The 15,608-nt window shown below is 46.3% G+C and overlaps 1 protein-coding gene across 1 annotated transcript; it reads left to right on the plus strand.

The window, feature by feature from the left end:
* Positions 1–1,980: 1,980 nt before the first annotated feature.
* On the plus strand, positions 1,981–14,233 carry c1ql1l2 (complement component 1, q subcomponent-like 1-like 2). Its single transcript, XM_068579491.1, has 2 exons — positions 1,981–2,687; positions 13,993–14,233. The coding sequence occupies exons 1-2, from the start codon at positions 2,079–2,081 to the stop codon at positions 14,170–14,172; spliced, it is 789 nt and encodes a 262-aa protein (XP_068435592.1). The 5' UTR covers positions 1,981–2,078; the 3' UTR covers positions 14,173–14,233.
* Positions 14,234–15,608: the final 1,375 nt, after the last annotated feature.

Genomic DNA, 15,608 nt, shown 5'->3' on the forward strand with positions numbered 1-15,608 from the left:
TTTTATTTCTCTCTCTCTCTCTCCATCTATCTGTCTGTCTGGGGGGAAGATGCACACATTGACTTTTTATGTTGGCAACGGTTCTAGCTTTAACTCTTTTGGTTGGGTCAGTAGAACCACCTCAAGGGTTCCTGGTAGGATTTGTATAAAGGAACCGAAAGGGGTTTTCTTATAAGCCGTAGAATCCGTTATCATTTTGGGTTTTTCTGACCTTGAACATATTAGATTGCGTGTGGTGTTGAGCTACCAGCCGTACCAGCCATGATATCAATGTTTACCATCCTCTGTGAGGCTGACACCTTCTTCTACCAATCAGCAGTTCACACGTGGCTCATTCTCTCCATCCAACTTGAGTGATTCGTCCATTTTGGGTTCTGAACTGTCGAGACCGAAAACACTGAAGACCGACCTCTCCGCAAACACAACACACACTTCACATGATGACTATGTTTGTTTGCCGTCTACATTCTCCTTGTCGTTTGCTTTCCGACTTCACCGTTCATCACTCGAATGGATGAAAATGTCAAACAAATGACATCACTGCTGCATATAGATTTTTTCTTCTTCTCCCAACCAGGTCCCTTGATTTGATAAAAAAAAAAACACGAAATCAATAACTAAAAAAAGACACCAATAAGACACGATGTCAGCGCATTCAGGTGGCGAAGAGGGGAATAAAATAACAGCAGAAGAGCGCCAATGTCAGTGGCCTTCAGTGGGATAGATTGGCTGCTTTTATACTTAAAAAATACCCTTAAGGGATTATGTCATTGTCACTAAGATCATTTAAAAAGTTTTCGAACAGTTCTTCCTTGATGTGATGTACCAATGAGACCATTCAAAATGTTCTTCTATGTGTTGATGCAATGTTTAATGTACATTTTACAGGTCAATGTGTTGGCTTATAAATCCCTTTCTTGGTATTAACTTTTGTAATTAGCACCTTTTTTTTATTTGCAAAGCTGTTAGCCCTTCCTGGCATCGCAGATTATGTGTTGCCTTGCGTCTGTGCACATATATGCATGAATCTCTAGAACCCACCTCCAGGAAAAAAAAAAAAAAAAAAAGGTTGTCTTTCCACAGCTCCGTCTTTATTTTTAGAGTCTGGATGCTGATGAGAGAGAGGAGAAAGCCAGGGAGTGAGAAATGGCTTCAAGACTGGAGAGAAGGAGGGAGAGCAAGGGGAGAAGAAAAGAGAGGGATGAAAGAGGGGGAGCAAGAGGGCAAGGGAGGGGATTGTGTTGGGCGATTCGGTGGTTCAGGAGAGTGGTAGAAAGAAATGCTGTGTGATGAGAGTCCTTCCTCTGAGTGAGGCGGAGAGAGAGAGAGAGAGAGAGAGAGAGAGATAGAGAGAGAGAGAGAGAGAGAGAGAGAGAGAGAGAGAGAGAGAGAGAGAGAGAAGGGGACGTAACCACACCAACCTCTCACTCGATGGGGGAGCAGTGGGGAGGAGGAGGGGGAGGAAGAAGGAGAAGGGGGGGGGGCTCCGCCGCTACTGCCGTATAAAAAGCCAAGCCTGAGAATCCGGCACCACAAACTCGCCACACACACATACACACACATACACACACGCACACACACACACACACGCACACACACATGCACACACAGATCCAGTGGCTGCTCTGTATCTTTCACACTCACCCACTCTCATCCTCTCTCTCTCTCTGTCTCTCTCTCTCTCTGTGTCTCTCACTCCATTCCTCTGGGATCTGCATCCTTCTTGCTTCTTCTCACAAGTCAGATTGTGTTTTCTAAGTACAGGCTGAATGTCTCCCTGTGTATGCCTGGGTATCCGTTGGTCTTTTTTGCATGTGTGAGTGACTGCATGCCTACTTTAATGTGACTGAGCGGACCAGGGAGGAGTATCAAGTGTATGTGGGTCTCTGTCTCACCCTCACACACTCGCCGGTCCTCTTCCAACTCTTCTCGGGATCTCGGGATCCATTTCGACGGTGACAGGCTCCCCACACCAAGCAGTCACCATTTCCGCCCCCGGGAGACCCACGCTGGCAGCGCAGCCCCTTCCCCGACTCAGCATCGGGAGGAAGACCCTGGTGGCGGCTGCCGTAGGGGTTATGCTGGTCCTGGTGCTGGTGGTCCTCATCCCAGTGCTCGTCAGCTCCGTGGGTACAGACGCCAGCCACTATGAGATGCTGGGCACCTGTCGCATGGTGTGCGACCCCTACCTGAACAAGGGCACTCCGGCCAGCAGCACCAGCTCCACCGGTCTGCAGGCGGAGGCGGAGGCGTTGAGCGACCACAGCAACGTGCTTCCGCCCTCCACCTTACTGCAGGGCCCGCAGGGGAAGCCTGGCAGGCCGGGCAAGCCCGGACCGCCCGGACCACCGGGGGAGCCGGGTCCACCGGGACCCGCGGGGCCTCCCGGCGACAGAGGGGATCAGGGACGGACTGGGATTTTGGGTCTGGGGGGGAACGGAGCTATCAGCACGGCCACCTACAGCACCGTGCCTCGGGTGGCCTTCTACGCGGGGCTTAAGAACCCCCACGAGGGCTACGAGATCCTCAAGTTCGACGACGTGGTCACCAACCTCGGCAACAACTACGATGGCATCGCGGGCAAGTTCATCTGCAGCATACCGGGCACTTACTTCTTCATCTACCACGTGCTGATGAGAGGGGGAGATGGCACCAGCATGTGGGCAGACCTCTGCAAGAATGGCCAGGTTAGTGCTTTGAAAGTTTTTCTGAGTTTCCTTTCCTCGGTGAAAGCATGCCTGACTGCCCCTCGCTGCCTCCTCTAAGGCGTAAAAAAAAAAAAATATTAATAAATCCACACTGTAGGGAACCGATCATTCAAAAAAAAAAAAAAGCCAGGGAATAAAAAGTGACATTGTGAGGCAGGCGTGCGCATCTGCCGGGTGCCCAGAGCGCACAGCTGTGGCGCCCCGCGCGCCTGGAGATAAAGACGTGCCGGCTGGCCGCGTCCCCTCCCCGCGTGATGCGTCCTGACATTGCCGCGTCTCGCGATCCAAAGGACGGTCACAGTCTGTGGGCTGAACGAGGGGAGTGCGCGCGGATCTTTTTGCCTTTACGCAGTACAATTTTAAACTTTTGGCGATTCCGCTTTTTCTGAATTTGGAGAGGAGCCGACGGTATTAATTGAAAAGTGTTTCGAGTGATTCTATTTATTTTTTTTTACTGTCAAGCTAAATATGATTGTTATAATTATTACTATTAAAAAAAAACAGTGCGTGCGTCCTTTTGCTTCGCGTTGATTTTGTTACATTTATCTCATATAACTTTTAGACTGCGTGGGCTTCCGTGGCTTAAAACGAGGAAAGGGGGAATCTTTGCATATGGACCATATTGTCTGTGCAAAATATTGACTGACTGAGTGTCCACCGCTGCACTCATCCGTCTTTGCGGTCGTGTTAAATGCATTAAGACGTCGACATGATCTATTCTCGGCTTCTTTGATGCATCGTTTTAATGGGGCTCTAATTTTATTTTGCGCCCCGCAGGCTCTTCTCAGGTTGGTTAATGTGTCAGCAGTCAGATCTCTTATCATTCAAAGTTGCTCTGAAATACGTGTTGCCTGTAGAGAGAAAAGATGGGTGTTACGCTGCAGTTATTGCAGAGCTTTGTTTGCTCTGGCTGCAACTGCGTCTCCTTCAAATAGTTTGTGCAGTATTATAACAAAACGCGAGAAGGAAACATGGATGAATGAATGCAATAATTGCTAAGAAGCAACCTGCCACGTAAAAAAAAGGCTTCTGCTATTACGTTTTGACTATAGTACAATTTGTAGTGACATGCTCAAAAACCACGCACCATTGAAATACTATTAAACCTTCAATTATGTGTTCATTAAAGTGTATTATGTGATATGAAATCAAGAGGAAGTAGAGGTTTAGCCGTGGCCTGTATTGCATTTCACACATTGCCATACTTCTTTATCTTCCACAGCTCGGCTGCACTTTATTTCTTACCACCACAATCTCTACACTCAAAGTGAATGGTACTGTACTGTAATGAGATATGCTGCTGGTGACACGATAAGTGAGACCCCACTTACCACGGAGCACAGGAAACGCATCACTCGTAGCCCTTTTCATGAGCACTGTGATTTCTGATTCACCATTGTCAAGTTGTTCTACAGCCAGAGACACAGAGCTCTCTTTAATCAGATGAAATAATAAGTTCATATCTGATCCTCCGACTGGCATCTTTAAATCATGTCCCAGCAGCCTCAGCGACCTTTTTTTTTTCTCCACATGTGCTGATTGTGAAATAATGTTATTTTCTCAAGTGTCTTCATGCAGATGCAAAGTGGAACACAAAGAAAAATATCACGTTGATTAATAGACCGAGAGCTCGATCAAAGCAGCACTTACAGTAAGTACGTATATGTGCACATGGAGATAAATAATAAATAAATCAACAGCTGGCTGAAGCTGCAGTCTCACCGAGGCAGTCAGAGGTTAATGCCTTTGCCCTCGCCAAGTTCACAGCCGGCAAGAAAAAGGGAGTTGCAGCAATCGCCTTATATGTATAATGTCTCACTCAACAGTAATGTTTATGGGTGGGCGTAAAAGCATTGATATATAATCGGGGAAGAAGAGCATATGTTCCTATAAAACGCCTTCTGTTCCAACTCCGTCGGGTTCCCAAGAGGAGTCTGCGGAGGTACTTAAGTTAGACGAACGCAGTGTGCATCTCCAGAGACCCGGGTAATGTTTATAAAGTGGTAACCGCGTCTATATTTCTCCAGCTTATGCATAAACACGCCGTCCTCTCGCCGTGGCGTTTATTAGCTTGTGTGTTTGGCTGATGGAGAAGGCCCCAGAGCCCCAGTCTGTGTAAGTGACTGTGAATGGTTATAAATGTTGGGCCAACTTATGATACATCATTGATGAAGTGCCGAGAGTCAAAGTGAAGCTCCTACAGTCGCACTGGTGCTTTCCTCAGCTCATTAAGGCTGGAAAAAAAAAGCTACACTGTGGGTCGGGACAGGGGAGACTAGGGAATTGAAGACAATACTCGTATTTTATCATCTTTTGGCTTTAGTGGAGAGGCGGGTTCCCGGGCCCTGCAGTGCTGTTTCATTCCAGCGAGTGCTCCTCCCACTCAAGGGTTTCTTACAAGCTGTGTGTACCATCCGCATCCATAGGTTACTTTCTTTTCTTCTCCTCCACTTCCACTCCCAGAGTGCAACGCTAGAATCCCAGCACTGTCCTCAAAACTTTGACACTTTTCAAGCGACACCAAGAAGTGAGCTTCCTGGTAAACAAACAAAAAGGAAATCTATTTTCAGCTCTGCACACTTTGTGACACACGCTTTCCAAGTTCCCCCTCCGCACACTCTTTTGGCTTCTTCCCTCGTCGCCTGCTCTCTCACTCTCGTGCCCAAATTTTTCCGACCAATCCTAAAATCTCCCCAGTAAATCGATGCTTTGTCATAACCTGAGTCGGACACGTCCCGGGAGACGATGACGACACGTTGGATGGATGCAGCAGCAGCAGCAGCAGCAGGGGGGAGGAAGGAAAGAGGACAGGAGAAAAGGCATATAGTTATTGTGCTATTGTGCCATCAAGTCTATTTAATTGTAATTAAAAAGCTTGAACCCGATCCAGGACGTGTTTGCGCTTCTCCTCTCCATTCCCTTCCTAATATTGTTATTAATCCGCAAAACCGTTTCAGAGTTAATTAAAAGCAATGACTTCAGCGTCAGTCTCTCAAGAGGACCATAGTGAATAATCACTCTGTCTCCTCCTTTAATAAGCTTCAACGTCCTCCGTGCACATGGCCCTTCCTTAGCAATTACTGCTGCAGTCTCCTCCTCACACACACATGCTCACGCACACACACACTCACACACACACACACACACACACACACGCTACCACCCCCCCGTCCCCCGCCCCTTTTCACCACACCCTCCTAACCCAATGCCTCAACCCGCCCCGACTGTGCGCTGCCCTCCATCTCTCCTCTGTCAGGTCTGCAGACGTTCACTTTTTCAAAAGGAGCAGAAACTTTTCATCTTAAAAAGGAAAAGTTCTTTGAAAAAATAAATACAAAAAAAAGCAGCACAACACAATCCAGATTGCGCTATCACACAATCGATCTGAGAACACACAACGCCATCAATATTCTTCATCGCCTTCAAGTGATGCATCGCACTGCAACAGAATACGTTTAAGCGCGGCGTCCTTTTCTTAGATTTCGTTTTTTCCGGGCAACTCCACTCAAAGAGATTTTTTAAAAAGAGTTTATGTATTTATTCTACCTTTAAGTGTGGCTCAAGTTCAGCCGCGTGCCATTTCCCCTCAGTCCATCATCGACGCCCACTGAGGAGAGGAGGGAGGGACAAGGCAGTGCATCCTGTTGCTGTGTCATCAGGTGAAACCCACGCATTGTGTTTAGCATGTGGTGTCAATCCCAACAACAAAAGTAAGAACGGAGCCATCTGGAGTCCTGCTCGGTTTGATTCGTGAATATTACATTCAATACCGTGCGCACTCAAAATGGGCAGGGGTCTTTTTTTTTTCATTTTTTTTTCACGTGTTTTTCTTTACAACTCCAGTCCAAAAATTGTAACCTCAAGCGAGGTTTTCCACGCACACGTATACAGCAACACTTTTGACTTGATTGATTTTAACATTCTGGTAATGTTCAGACCTGCTATTCTTCATCGAGGCGTGACTCCGGCACTGAGAGGCCTCTGTGTGCAACAGAGAGACTCTGTCTGGAATGGACAGACAGGGCCTGAGAGAGCCACCCTCAGTCCCTCGGCCTCTTTGCCCGCGGTATTGATCCCCGTATGTGTACGTGTGCGTCCGTCTCTCTTTCCTCCATCTGACAGACGCATTTCCGTCTGCGTGATGCGGACTGTGGCATATCTTCTATAATCAGCCCGAGAGGTAGTGGAGGCGGACCTTTGGCCTTGATCTGCTGTGTAATTGGACATTGGATTTGACACTCGGCCGAGTGGAACATTAGAGCCGGTCTAATTAGGTGCGAGGGCTATCAAATGAAGATTGGCCCATGTTGTTAGGAAATACCACACAGATTGGAAATGTCAAGATGACACGGGCTGTCATCTGCAGGAGCCGGGCAAGAAAATCTATCATTTATTGGTGGAGTTTCCAAACTTGCCTCGGAAACTGCCCACCACTTGTCTTGCAATAATGGTAGTCCTTTAAAACATTTTACACTGAGCTCCACAGATACAGAGACATTAGTGCACACACTCACCGCTCCGGCATCTCGGCCTAAGTAGCTCATGAAATGCAGCTATAATGTCTCGTGTATTCGTGAGCGAAAACATACGGTCTAAAATAGGCTATGGATTGTCTCCTGTGGCTGACTGACTCAAGGATGCTATGGTGTTGACTCACAAGAGTTCTTCATTATAATGAGGTCCATATGGGAGATAGACAAGTGCCCCTGGCCCTCTTATGCAAACATCTCTCTCTCCGTCTCTCCCCACGCCCCTGACATTTAGCCGTCCCCCGAATTCAGTCTTCAGTGATACCCACAATTATCCTCTCCGTCTTCACGGGAAAGCAGCAAGTCAATGGCTTCAAATGACTCACAGTCTGCTACATAAATCAATGTGTTTAACACCTTCTACCCCTCCCCTGAAAACCAAGAAAACGGGTGACACAGTAAGAGAGGATGAATCGGCTACTGTATGAAAAATGCATGTCATGGAAAAGCTGACAGTCTGCCTCTCATCCAACACTTGTACAGAAGCTCCCTTCGCCTCATTTTAGAGGAGTCTTCTTTTTTTTTTCGTTTAAGAAGAAAGGGAGAATCTCAGTGCCTCAGGGTTACTAGGAAGCACACTGGAAGAAAAACAAGCTTAGCGTGAACAAAGGTTGAACATTTTGCTGTAAAAGTCTCTTTTCAGACATTGCCAGGAGCAGTGATTGTGGTCTCGGGTGTTGGGGGCTGGAGGCACACAGCGCTGTGTATCTCAGTAATTAACTGAGCGTGATGAGTCAGACACAACAGAGAAAGGAGTGGCTGGATCGCAGGTCAAAGTGGATGCCTCCCCCCCACCACTGTTTCCTCCGACAAGCCTCTTTCAAGAGGAGCCGTCTTGATTTCATCCTCTTTGTCGCCCCGCTGATACAATTGCAGCACAGTTGTTCTGGCCTCTGGATGGTTTCCACAGCGTTTGGATTGAATATTGGGGAGGATCTAACGCCTGATACCAGATTCCCTCCTCAGCGTTGGTGTCAGCAATTCCATGAACAGCGAGAAGTTTGTGCGGCAAAGTCATTCGGTTTCAAAGGAGGCTGAGCAGGTACAAAAAGAACAGCTGGTGAAATTAATTCAGGAAGCCTTTTCCAACTCTCGTCTGACAGATGGCAAATCTCCTCTTACCATTGCATTCCTCTTATCATGTTATCACTTAAGTTCCTCCGACAAATAGACCGGTTACACATGGGAGAAATGGCGCTTTCTGACAAAATTCTCTTGCAAACCCACCGCAGTTTCCTGCTCTCATTAGTTCTGTAAAATTGCATGTCGTGTGCACAGAAATGTATGTGAATGTGTGTGTGTGTGGATGTGTGTGTGTGTGTGTGTGTGTGTGTGGGAAATGTTGGACGAGGCTCAATCGCTGTGGCAAGCTATCTAAGCTGCTATTAGGCATGCAGTTCACGGCTGGAATGTTCAAACACAATTAGACGTCAGTACACTTTGATTTAGAGAGGACCGATAGACCCGTTGATCCAAAATGGAGGCTCAACATCAAGTCAACAAATCCCTGTCAGCGAGACATGTCCTTGTCACGGTGACAAAGCCTCTTGTAAGATGTCCCAGTGGGACGTTACGGGCTCCTCCTGCACCAGACACAACAGATAAAACTTCAAATTGTCCCGTTTTTCATGAACAGCATGCTAATGGCTAAGAGTTTTCGAACAGAAACCCATTACCGTCGCATGGGGCAAAATATATAAACGCCTTTGCAACAAAGCCCTTTTCAAAAGACACGTTATTGAGGCGCGGCGGCAAATTAATCTCAGTTTCCCGACATAAACACTTGTGTTACTGCTAACGTTCGTATTCACAGTTACTGTATACAGTGCACTCGATAAGATAATCCACGCTTTTCCTGGCACGCACCTTCTATTAAGCCCAAGTACAGCCTTGAATCTTCTGTGTCTCCACTCGTAATATTATTCAATCAAAGCCATCATGTTGACGAAAGCAGCCAGCAGGAAGACAACATCGCCTGACACCCCATTTACCAAGGCTGGAGCCGGCGCTCGCAGCCTCATGCTTTGTTTGTCTTGTCAAAGTTCCTCTGCATATTCAGCGTCAAGGTCACGCACTGCCAGTTGGCTGTTTGTCCCGCTCATCCCTCGCTATACATCTGCCATACGCTGCATCTGAGCCTCATATCCTTAAGTTCCTCTCGTGCGCAGTGAAAACGGCTCCTCCATGATCATTATTTCAGAAATAGTCAGGTTTTATTCATGCGCGCTGATCATTGAAAGCAAACAAAGGATGCCCAGACTAGGCAGTTAGTCTCAGAAGAGGATAAGGAACCATTAGTGCAAAGAAACAAAACAAGACGAAAATATCATTGTGGAAGATCTGGAAGGATTCCAGGGAAGTTTTCTTTCATCAGGGCTTCGCTCATTCTGTCTATGCGAAAGGACAATGTTATATTTATACTGTCCTCCCCACAGAAAGGAAAGAAAATCACTAACAGGAAGATGGCTTTAAGATTTTTAAAGGGCAACTGAAGAGAATAACGGATATTACACGTCTGTGACATTGCCAGAGGTTCCCAGGTCCATGTGTGAACACCTGGAAAGCAAATATTTTGAAAAAGTTTCATTAAAATCCTGACTGACAAATCCTCATGAGCCATCATCACCCGCTCTCTCGCCAACCCAAGGCGCTCTGCCTCTAATAGGATGTTGTTGACTTTGCGCGCTCTGGGAGCATCATATCATATTAATAAGCTCTGGACGCCGGCATCTCAGAATCAGAACAGGAGGCTTTGTTTGCACATCGATATGAGCCGCGCTAGATTTAATCAATAGGATAAACAATTTTTAAAAAAAAAGGTACAATATTCCATATATTGCTCCTTCATCTTAAAACCTCTCCTTGGAATTAAATTATTCAGATTAGCCAGGACGGCGCTCGCACATAAAATATCAACGGGACTTTCACTGTCGATGGCACGTTGTTCAAAAGTTTCAGACACCGTCCTAAACTCTTGTGAGCATGAAGAGGGGTTTGAAGTAAAGTCCTGAGGATGGTCATTGGGACCGAAATGTTGCTGTGTATGAATAACTCTCCCAGTGTCGCACACACACGCTCTTTTTAATTCATCAGGGTCACACTGGAGGTTTTGTAAAGCCCCGTCATTGCTCATTTCACCTTCCATTAAAACATTGGGGTTTTTTTTTTAAACTTTTTAAATGGTGAACAAAAATCCCGTTGAGATGTTTGAAGGAGAGTCGACCTCGCTCCGAGTTCCCTCTTTGAAACCCGCTCTGAGAACGACTGACGAGTCCACGAGAAAACAAAAATACTCCTCCTACGACTGAAAGCTCAATCATTTGAAAGCTATTTTTCTATTAAGGTGAAAACAGTTTGATCCATATGTTGCCGTCCATCCCGTATTTACTGTTGAACCAAATGAAATCAGTGGTATTACGGCCATAAATAGTTGTTCTTCTCAACTCTGTGGCAGCACTCACAATGTATATTCATGGGGATGTCAGCAGACCTGCAGCAAGAGGAGATGTTCTCTAATACAACGTTACCAACCAGCTCTCTGCCTGGTCTTTGCCCACTTCGATGTGAGGAGTCACAGATATGGCACCTGACCACTTCAACGCTTTCATAGCAGCGGTGCAGGAACGGCTCACTCTGGCCTCCGGTGTCTGTTTGTCATTGGGCCGCTCAGGGAAACAGCACTTAGGACTCTTATACGCTTCTCTTGAGAAACGTTCTGGTTTCTATAGCAGACTCTTGTATATTGTACCAGCTCGCACGGTAAATGGAAGCAACACTTTGCCGCAGTCCATCGCATGCTGGAACAGGAAGGACTGCAGACGCAGATATTAAAATGTTTTCTTTCCACTAGTCTGGAAGAAAAAACTGAAACTCTTAAAAGTAACCGCTTTTTTTACTTGTAGTGAGTCCCATTAATGAAACTTAACTGGATGAACAGAATCCATAGAAAAGACTTAACACGGTGAATGACTAAAGAAGTGTAGAGTTAAAAGCCACACAATAATAATAATACAAAAAATTAACAAGCAAACATCAAACAGAAACTCTTAATAATGAAATAGATCTTCAATTGTGCAAAAATCAAACTATGTATATATCTTAATGTCAGGAGAACAGGTTCCCTGCCAACAAGCAAGTAGATCTCTGTCAGTAGCTGTAGTAACATTTGTCAATACGCCTATTGTGTGCTCCTTTAATTGGCCAACTAATTATTGGTCCGACTCGATGCCGCCTGTTGGGTCAGATTGTTGACGCCCGCTTGAAAAGCAAAAAGAAAAGGCCACAATGGACTTGGGAGACCCGATAATGAGCCACAAGAAAATACATCACATGCACGTAAACTATTGATTTGGATCAACCTTACTGACCGGGCTAAGTGACTAATTGGCTTATTTAACCGACGGGTACTCTCCAGGATGTACAGCGCTTTCTTTTTTCATCTCACGAGAAAATAATGATTTATTTTTTCCCGATTCGACTTAAGTTACGCCTGGTGCCGTTCTCCTCGTTCGTCATTGTTTAATAGCAGTGAGACTCTCACAGACTGGAAGTGTCGGGAGAGTGGCAACTTTTTGGTTGCTCGGCTCTGAAACGTTGCCTATTAGGTGAACGTGAAGGTTTGAATTCAGCATCTATGATGAGGGACCGGTTAGGACTTACCACCCTTTTTTATAAACAATTACACGTGACCAAAGTAACCTGGCAGATGAACATGAATGTGAATGAAGTCACAGCTACAGAATACTGCAAGCTGGACTAAGATGCTGTTGATAAAGGACACTGCCCATAAACCCCTCATTGGTTGTCTGCTCGGGCTCACCCTCCTGCAGCAAGTCAATATGAATGGACTTGGACTTGGATCGCGTCTTCCTAGTCTTCCTACCACTTAAAGGGCTTTCCCACTCATTCCCCCATTTACACCCACTCATACGCCGATGGCGTTCGTAAGCAACATCGACATGGCCTGGAAGAGGTGGGGTATCGAACCGCCGATCATCTGAATTGAATGCACGCTTGTGTCTATTCACTGGGAGTACGAGTACGCGTGTGCAAAAAAGTTGTATAAAGCCGTTTTTTTTGGCTCTGCACAATCTGATAGATTTCCTCCATTGATGTCAGTTTAGGGAAGTGAGTTTACAGACCTGTAGAGCTTGAGTCTGAGTTGCATTGTGGGTAATGTCGGCGCCAGGTTTTGACAAGCATGGAATAAAAAAAGATGATACCTCTGGTTCTGGCCGACATTGATCGTTCTCCGTATTCTTTGAGTCGATCCAGAGTGAGTTAAAGATGTTTTGGAGGATCATATTTAATAGGCCCCAGCAGACCTTCATTGTATGTTAGTGCAGTTTTATTTTCCCTTTCGACTCACACTCCTCATATTGCACACACATTGTATTCTGCAAAAAGAAAGCAGTTCTTAAAAAATCACACTTGAACTACAATATTTTGTATGATACACAATATGTACAGTTAGTGTCTCTGTGACACACACACAAACCACACACACACACTTGAAAACACAGCTATTGTTTCAGCGCCCATTTGGCATCGCAGCTACTTTCCTCTCCAGAGAGAGAGAACATGTTTGTGGTGGAGGTCTTAATTTGCCGAGACAGGTTATTTAGAAACCGCTCCCAAATCTCCTATAAGCCAGACTGGCAGAATACACACACACACACACACACACCCACACACACACACACACACACACACACACACACACACACACACACACGAAAGCAAACAGAGAATAAAAAAAAAACGCTCTATGCAAACAAATTCAAAGTACATTTTTGAATATTTCTTCGTATATTCAGTGGCTGTCCTACATGTTTATTTTTAGTCATTTCCACCACGAGGGAAAGCTCACAAAGCCAGCCTCGTTGTTGCGTTTCTGAGACGTCCTCTTCTCGTGGACCTTTTGTTCCAGGGCCGAGCGTTGGGTCTTTCGTGGAAGACCGCCGGCTTGATTGAAGCCATAAATCTGCTTGACAGAAAGGCCTGAGGTTCGACTGACCCTCTGCTTGGACCTGTAGGTTTAATATCTATATGAAGAACTATGTGTGCCAGTGTGTAACTCATGTAACTTCAACATGAAAAACCTTCTGATGCTCGTATTTAAAAAGATTCTTTTAGGAAATCTCTTCTTTTGAATGATTATCCGGTCCATGAGGCATTCTCCCTCAACGCATGTGACTCTCTGGTGGCTCCGCAGCACCGGGAGGTTTTCAGACCAGTTTTAGGTTGTTTGTTTAACAACTTGATCTCATTTGTTTGCTAGTCAATCATCAGAATATCTAATAACCGTATGAATAGATATCAAAACGGACGTGGGGATCTTTACGCCATGCAAGACTACAGCTTTTGGTGCGGAGCTGAGTCCTCGCATGGCTCCGGGAATATTCTGAAGGATTTTATTGATCACGGTGAAATAAGGCTCTTTTTTTCAACATGTTGCCTGTCTTCTCATAAACTCCAGCACTTTCTTAAACAGAAAAACAAATCAATACAAACTCTAGCTTCCGAACAGTATTTGTATGTTTCTGCCAAACAATTCAAATGCTTTTCCAGAGGATTGAGCAGCCTTGGTACTTCTGTTGTACAGCGCTGGAGGCGGAGGAATACGATGCTGCCTGTCTGTCTGTGTATACCTTGAAGGACAACCGATTGGGTTGTATTCCTAAATGAATTAAGTCGCGGTGTCGATGTGTGCTGTCTCTAACCAGCCTCCCCATTTCTCCTCCGTGTTCGTCCAGGTTCGTGCCAGCGCCATCGCCCAAGACGCCGACCAGAACTACGACTACGCGTCCAACAGCGTCATCCTCCATCTGGACGCGGGCGACGAGGTATACATCAAACTGGACGGAGGCAAAGCCCATGGAGGGAACAACAACAAGTACAGCACCTTCTCTGGCTTCATCCTCTACGCCGACTGAGAACAGACAGACACAGAGACGGTCAGACAGGAAGAGATTGAGCGAAAAGGAGTTGGGAGGACGGGGGGGGGAAGGGCGGGGGAGGGGGGAGGGACGGGGAGGGCGGGGGAGGGGGTTGAGTATGTGTAAAGAGCTGGAATGCTTTCTAGTTTTCCCAATTCTCTCCATCATCATGGACACCTCTGCTTCGTATTCATCAGCCAAGACGTCCAGGCTCTGTAGCCGAGTCTGGACACAAAGCTCCCGAGGACACGCTGAGCGGGGGGGGGGGCCGGGCCGGAGGAGTGGGCCGCGGGGTGGAGGTGGGCCTTTTCTTTTTCCTACACTCCTCGCCACAATGCCGCCGCGTCGCAAGCTCCTCGCTTTCAGTGTCCCTCCTCTCTTCAGACCTGCTCCATTTGCACAGAATTATCAACGACAAAAATGAAAACCCTGCGAAAAGCGGACGACCTCACCTCTTCTCTCCACCGTGGCGACAGTCGGACTCGATTGACTCAAACTCGTAGTGTTGTTCCGTGCAATTTTCCTTAGAGTGTGTTTTTATTTTGTAGACATGCATAATAATCTACAAAAAAAGGAGATACAAAAAAAATATATAATTAAATAATATATTTGTCCCTTGTGAAGATGTCCTGTTTGACTGAGAGAGCGGATTTGTGAGATGTTATTTGTGATGCAGCTCAGACATCCAACAGCTGGAAAAGAAATCTTTCAGGCTGTCGGTGTTTTTGTGGCAGTGGGTGATTTTCTTCATCGCCGGGTACAGCACGGTAACTATATAATGTTTATGTGGGGAATAACAACACGTTCTGCACTGTACCTCCCAATGTACCGGTAAAGGGAAACATCTCATGACAATATCCTTACTACTAACCACGTCACCCCTGCTCACACACACACACACACACATGCACGCACACAATGCTGTCCCGCTGCTGTTCAGATTAAAAAGTTCAAATCGTCTCCTCAATGTTTTACTTGTATGTGGGTGCTCTACCGGCCGCGTTGAACATCTTAACCTCGTCGAAGAGCTCTTTCGTCTCCCGTGCTATGTGCTGACCTCCGAGCCGTCTCGTGCTGAAGAAGATAAAACAAAAAAAAAACAACAAAGGGGCTCCTGAAGTGGAGGTCGAGAGGTGAGGACGTCACAGAGAGAGAGAGAGAGAGAGACTCAGAAGTGAGGGAGATGGTGGGGAGATGGAGGGGGGCGTTCAAGCACAGTAACAGTGAGTGGGCGTCTTTTTCGGTTTCAGTGTGTCTGAGCTTCACTGGATGTCGTCCATTCATTAGCTGCATACTCACTGACACACAGGCATTATGGTAATATTTACTCAACATGGCGGCCTGACAGCTTGCTTGAGAATGAAACTGAATGGGTGAGTGACTTGGTCAATCATGACTGCACGGTTGTGTGTGTGTGCGTGCGTGTGTGTGTG

This window comes from Clinocottus analis, unplaced genomic scaffold (genome assembly GCF_023055335.1).
Source record: "Clinocottus analis isolate CAN_PGR_092001 unplaced genomic scaffold, fCliAna1.0.p SCAF_16, whole genome shotgun sequence".
Lineage (NCBI taxonomy): Eukaryota > Metazoa > Chordata > Actinopteri > Perciformes > Cottidae > Clinocottus > Clinocottus analis.

Coding starts and splice junctions, on each gene's coding strand:
- c1ql1l2 (XM_068579491.1), top strand. CDS start 2,079: ATGCTGGTCCTGGTGCTGGTGGTCCTCATCCCAGTGCTCGTCAGCTCC. Junction 2,688..13,992: donor ACCTCTGCAAGAATGGCCAG/GTTAGTGCTTTG, acceptor GTGTTCGTCCAG/GTTCGTGCCAGCGCCATCGC.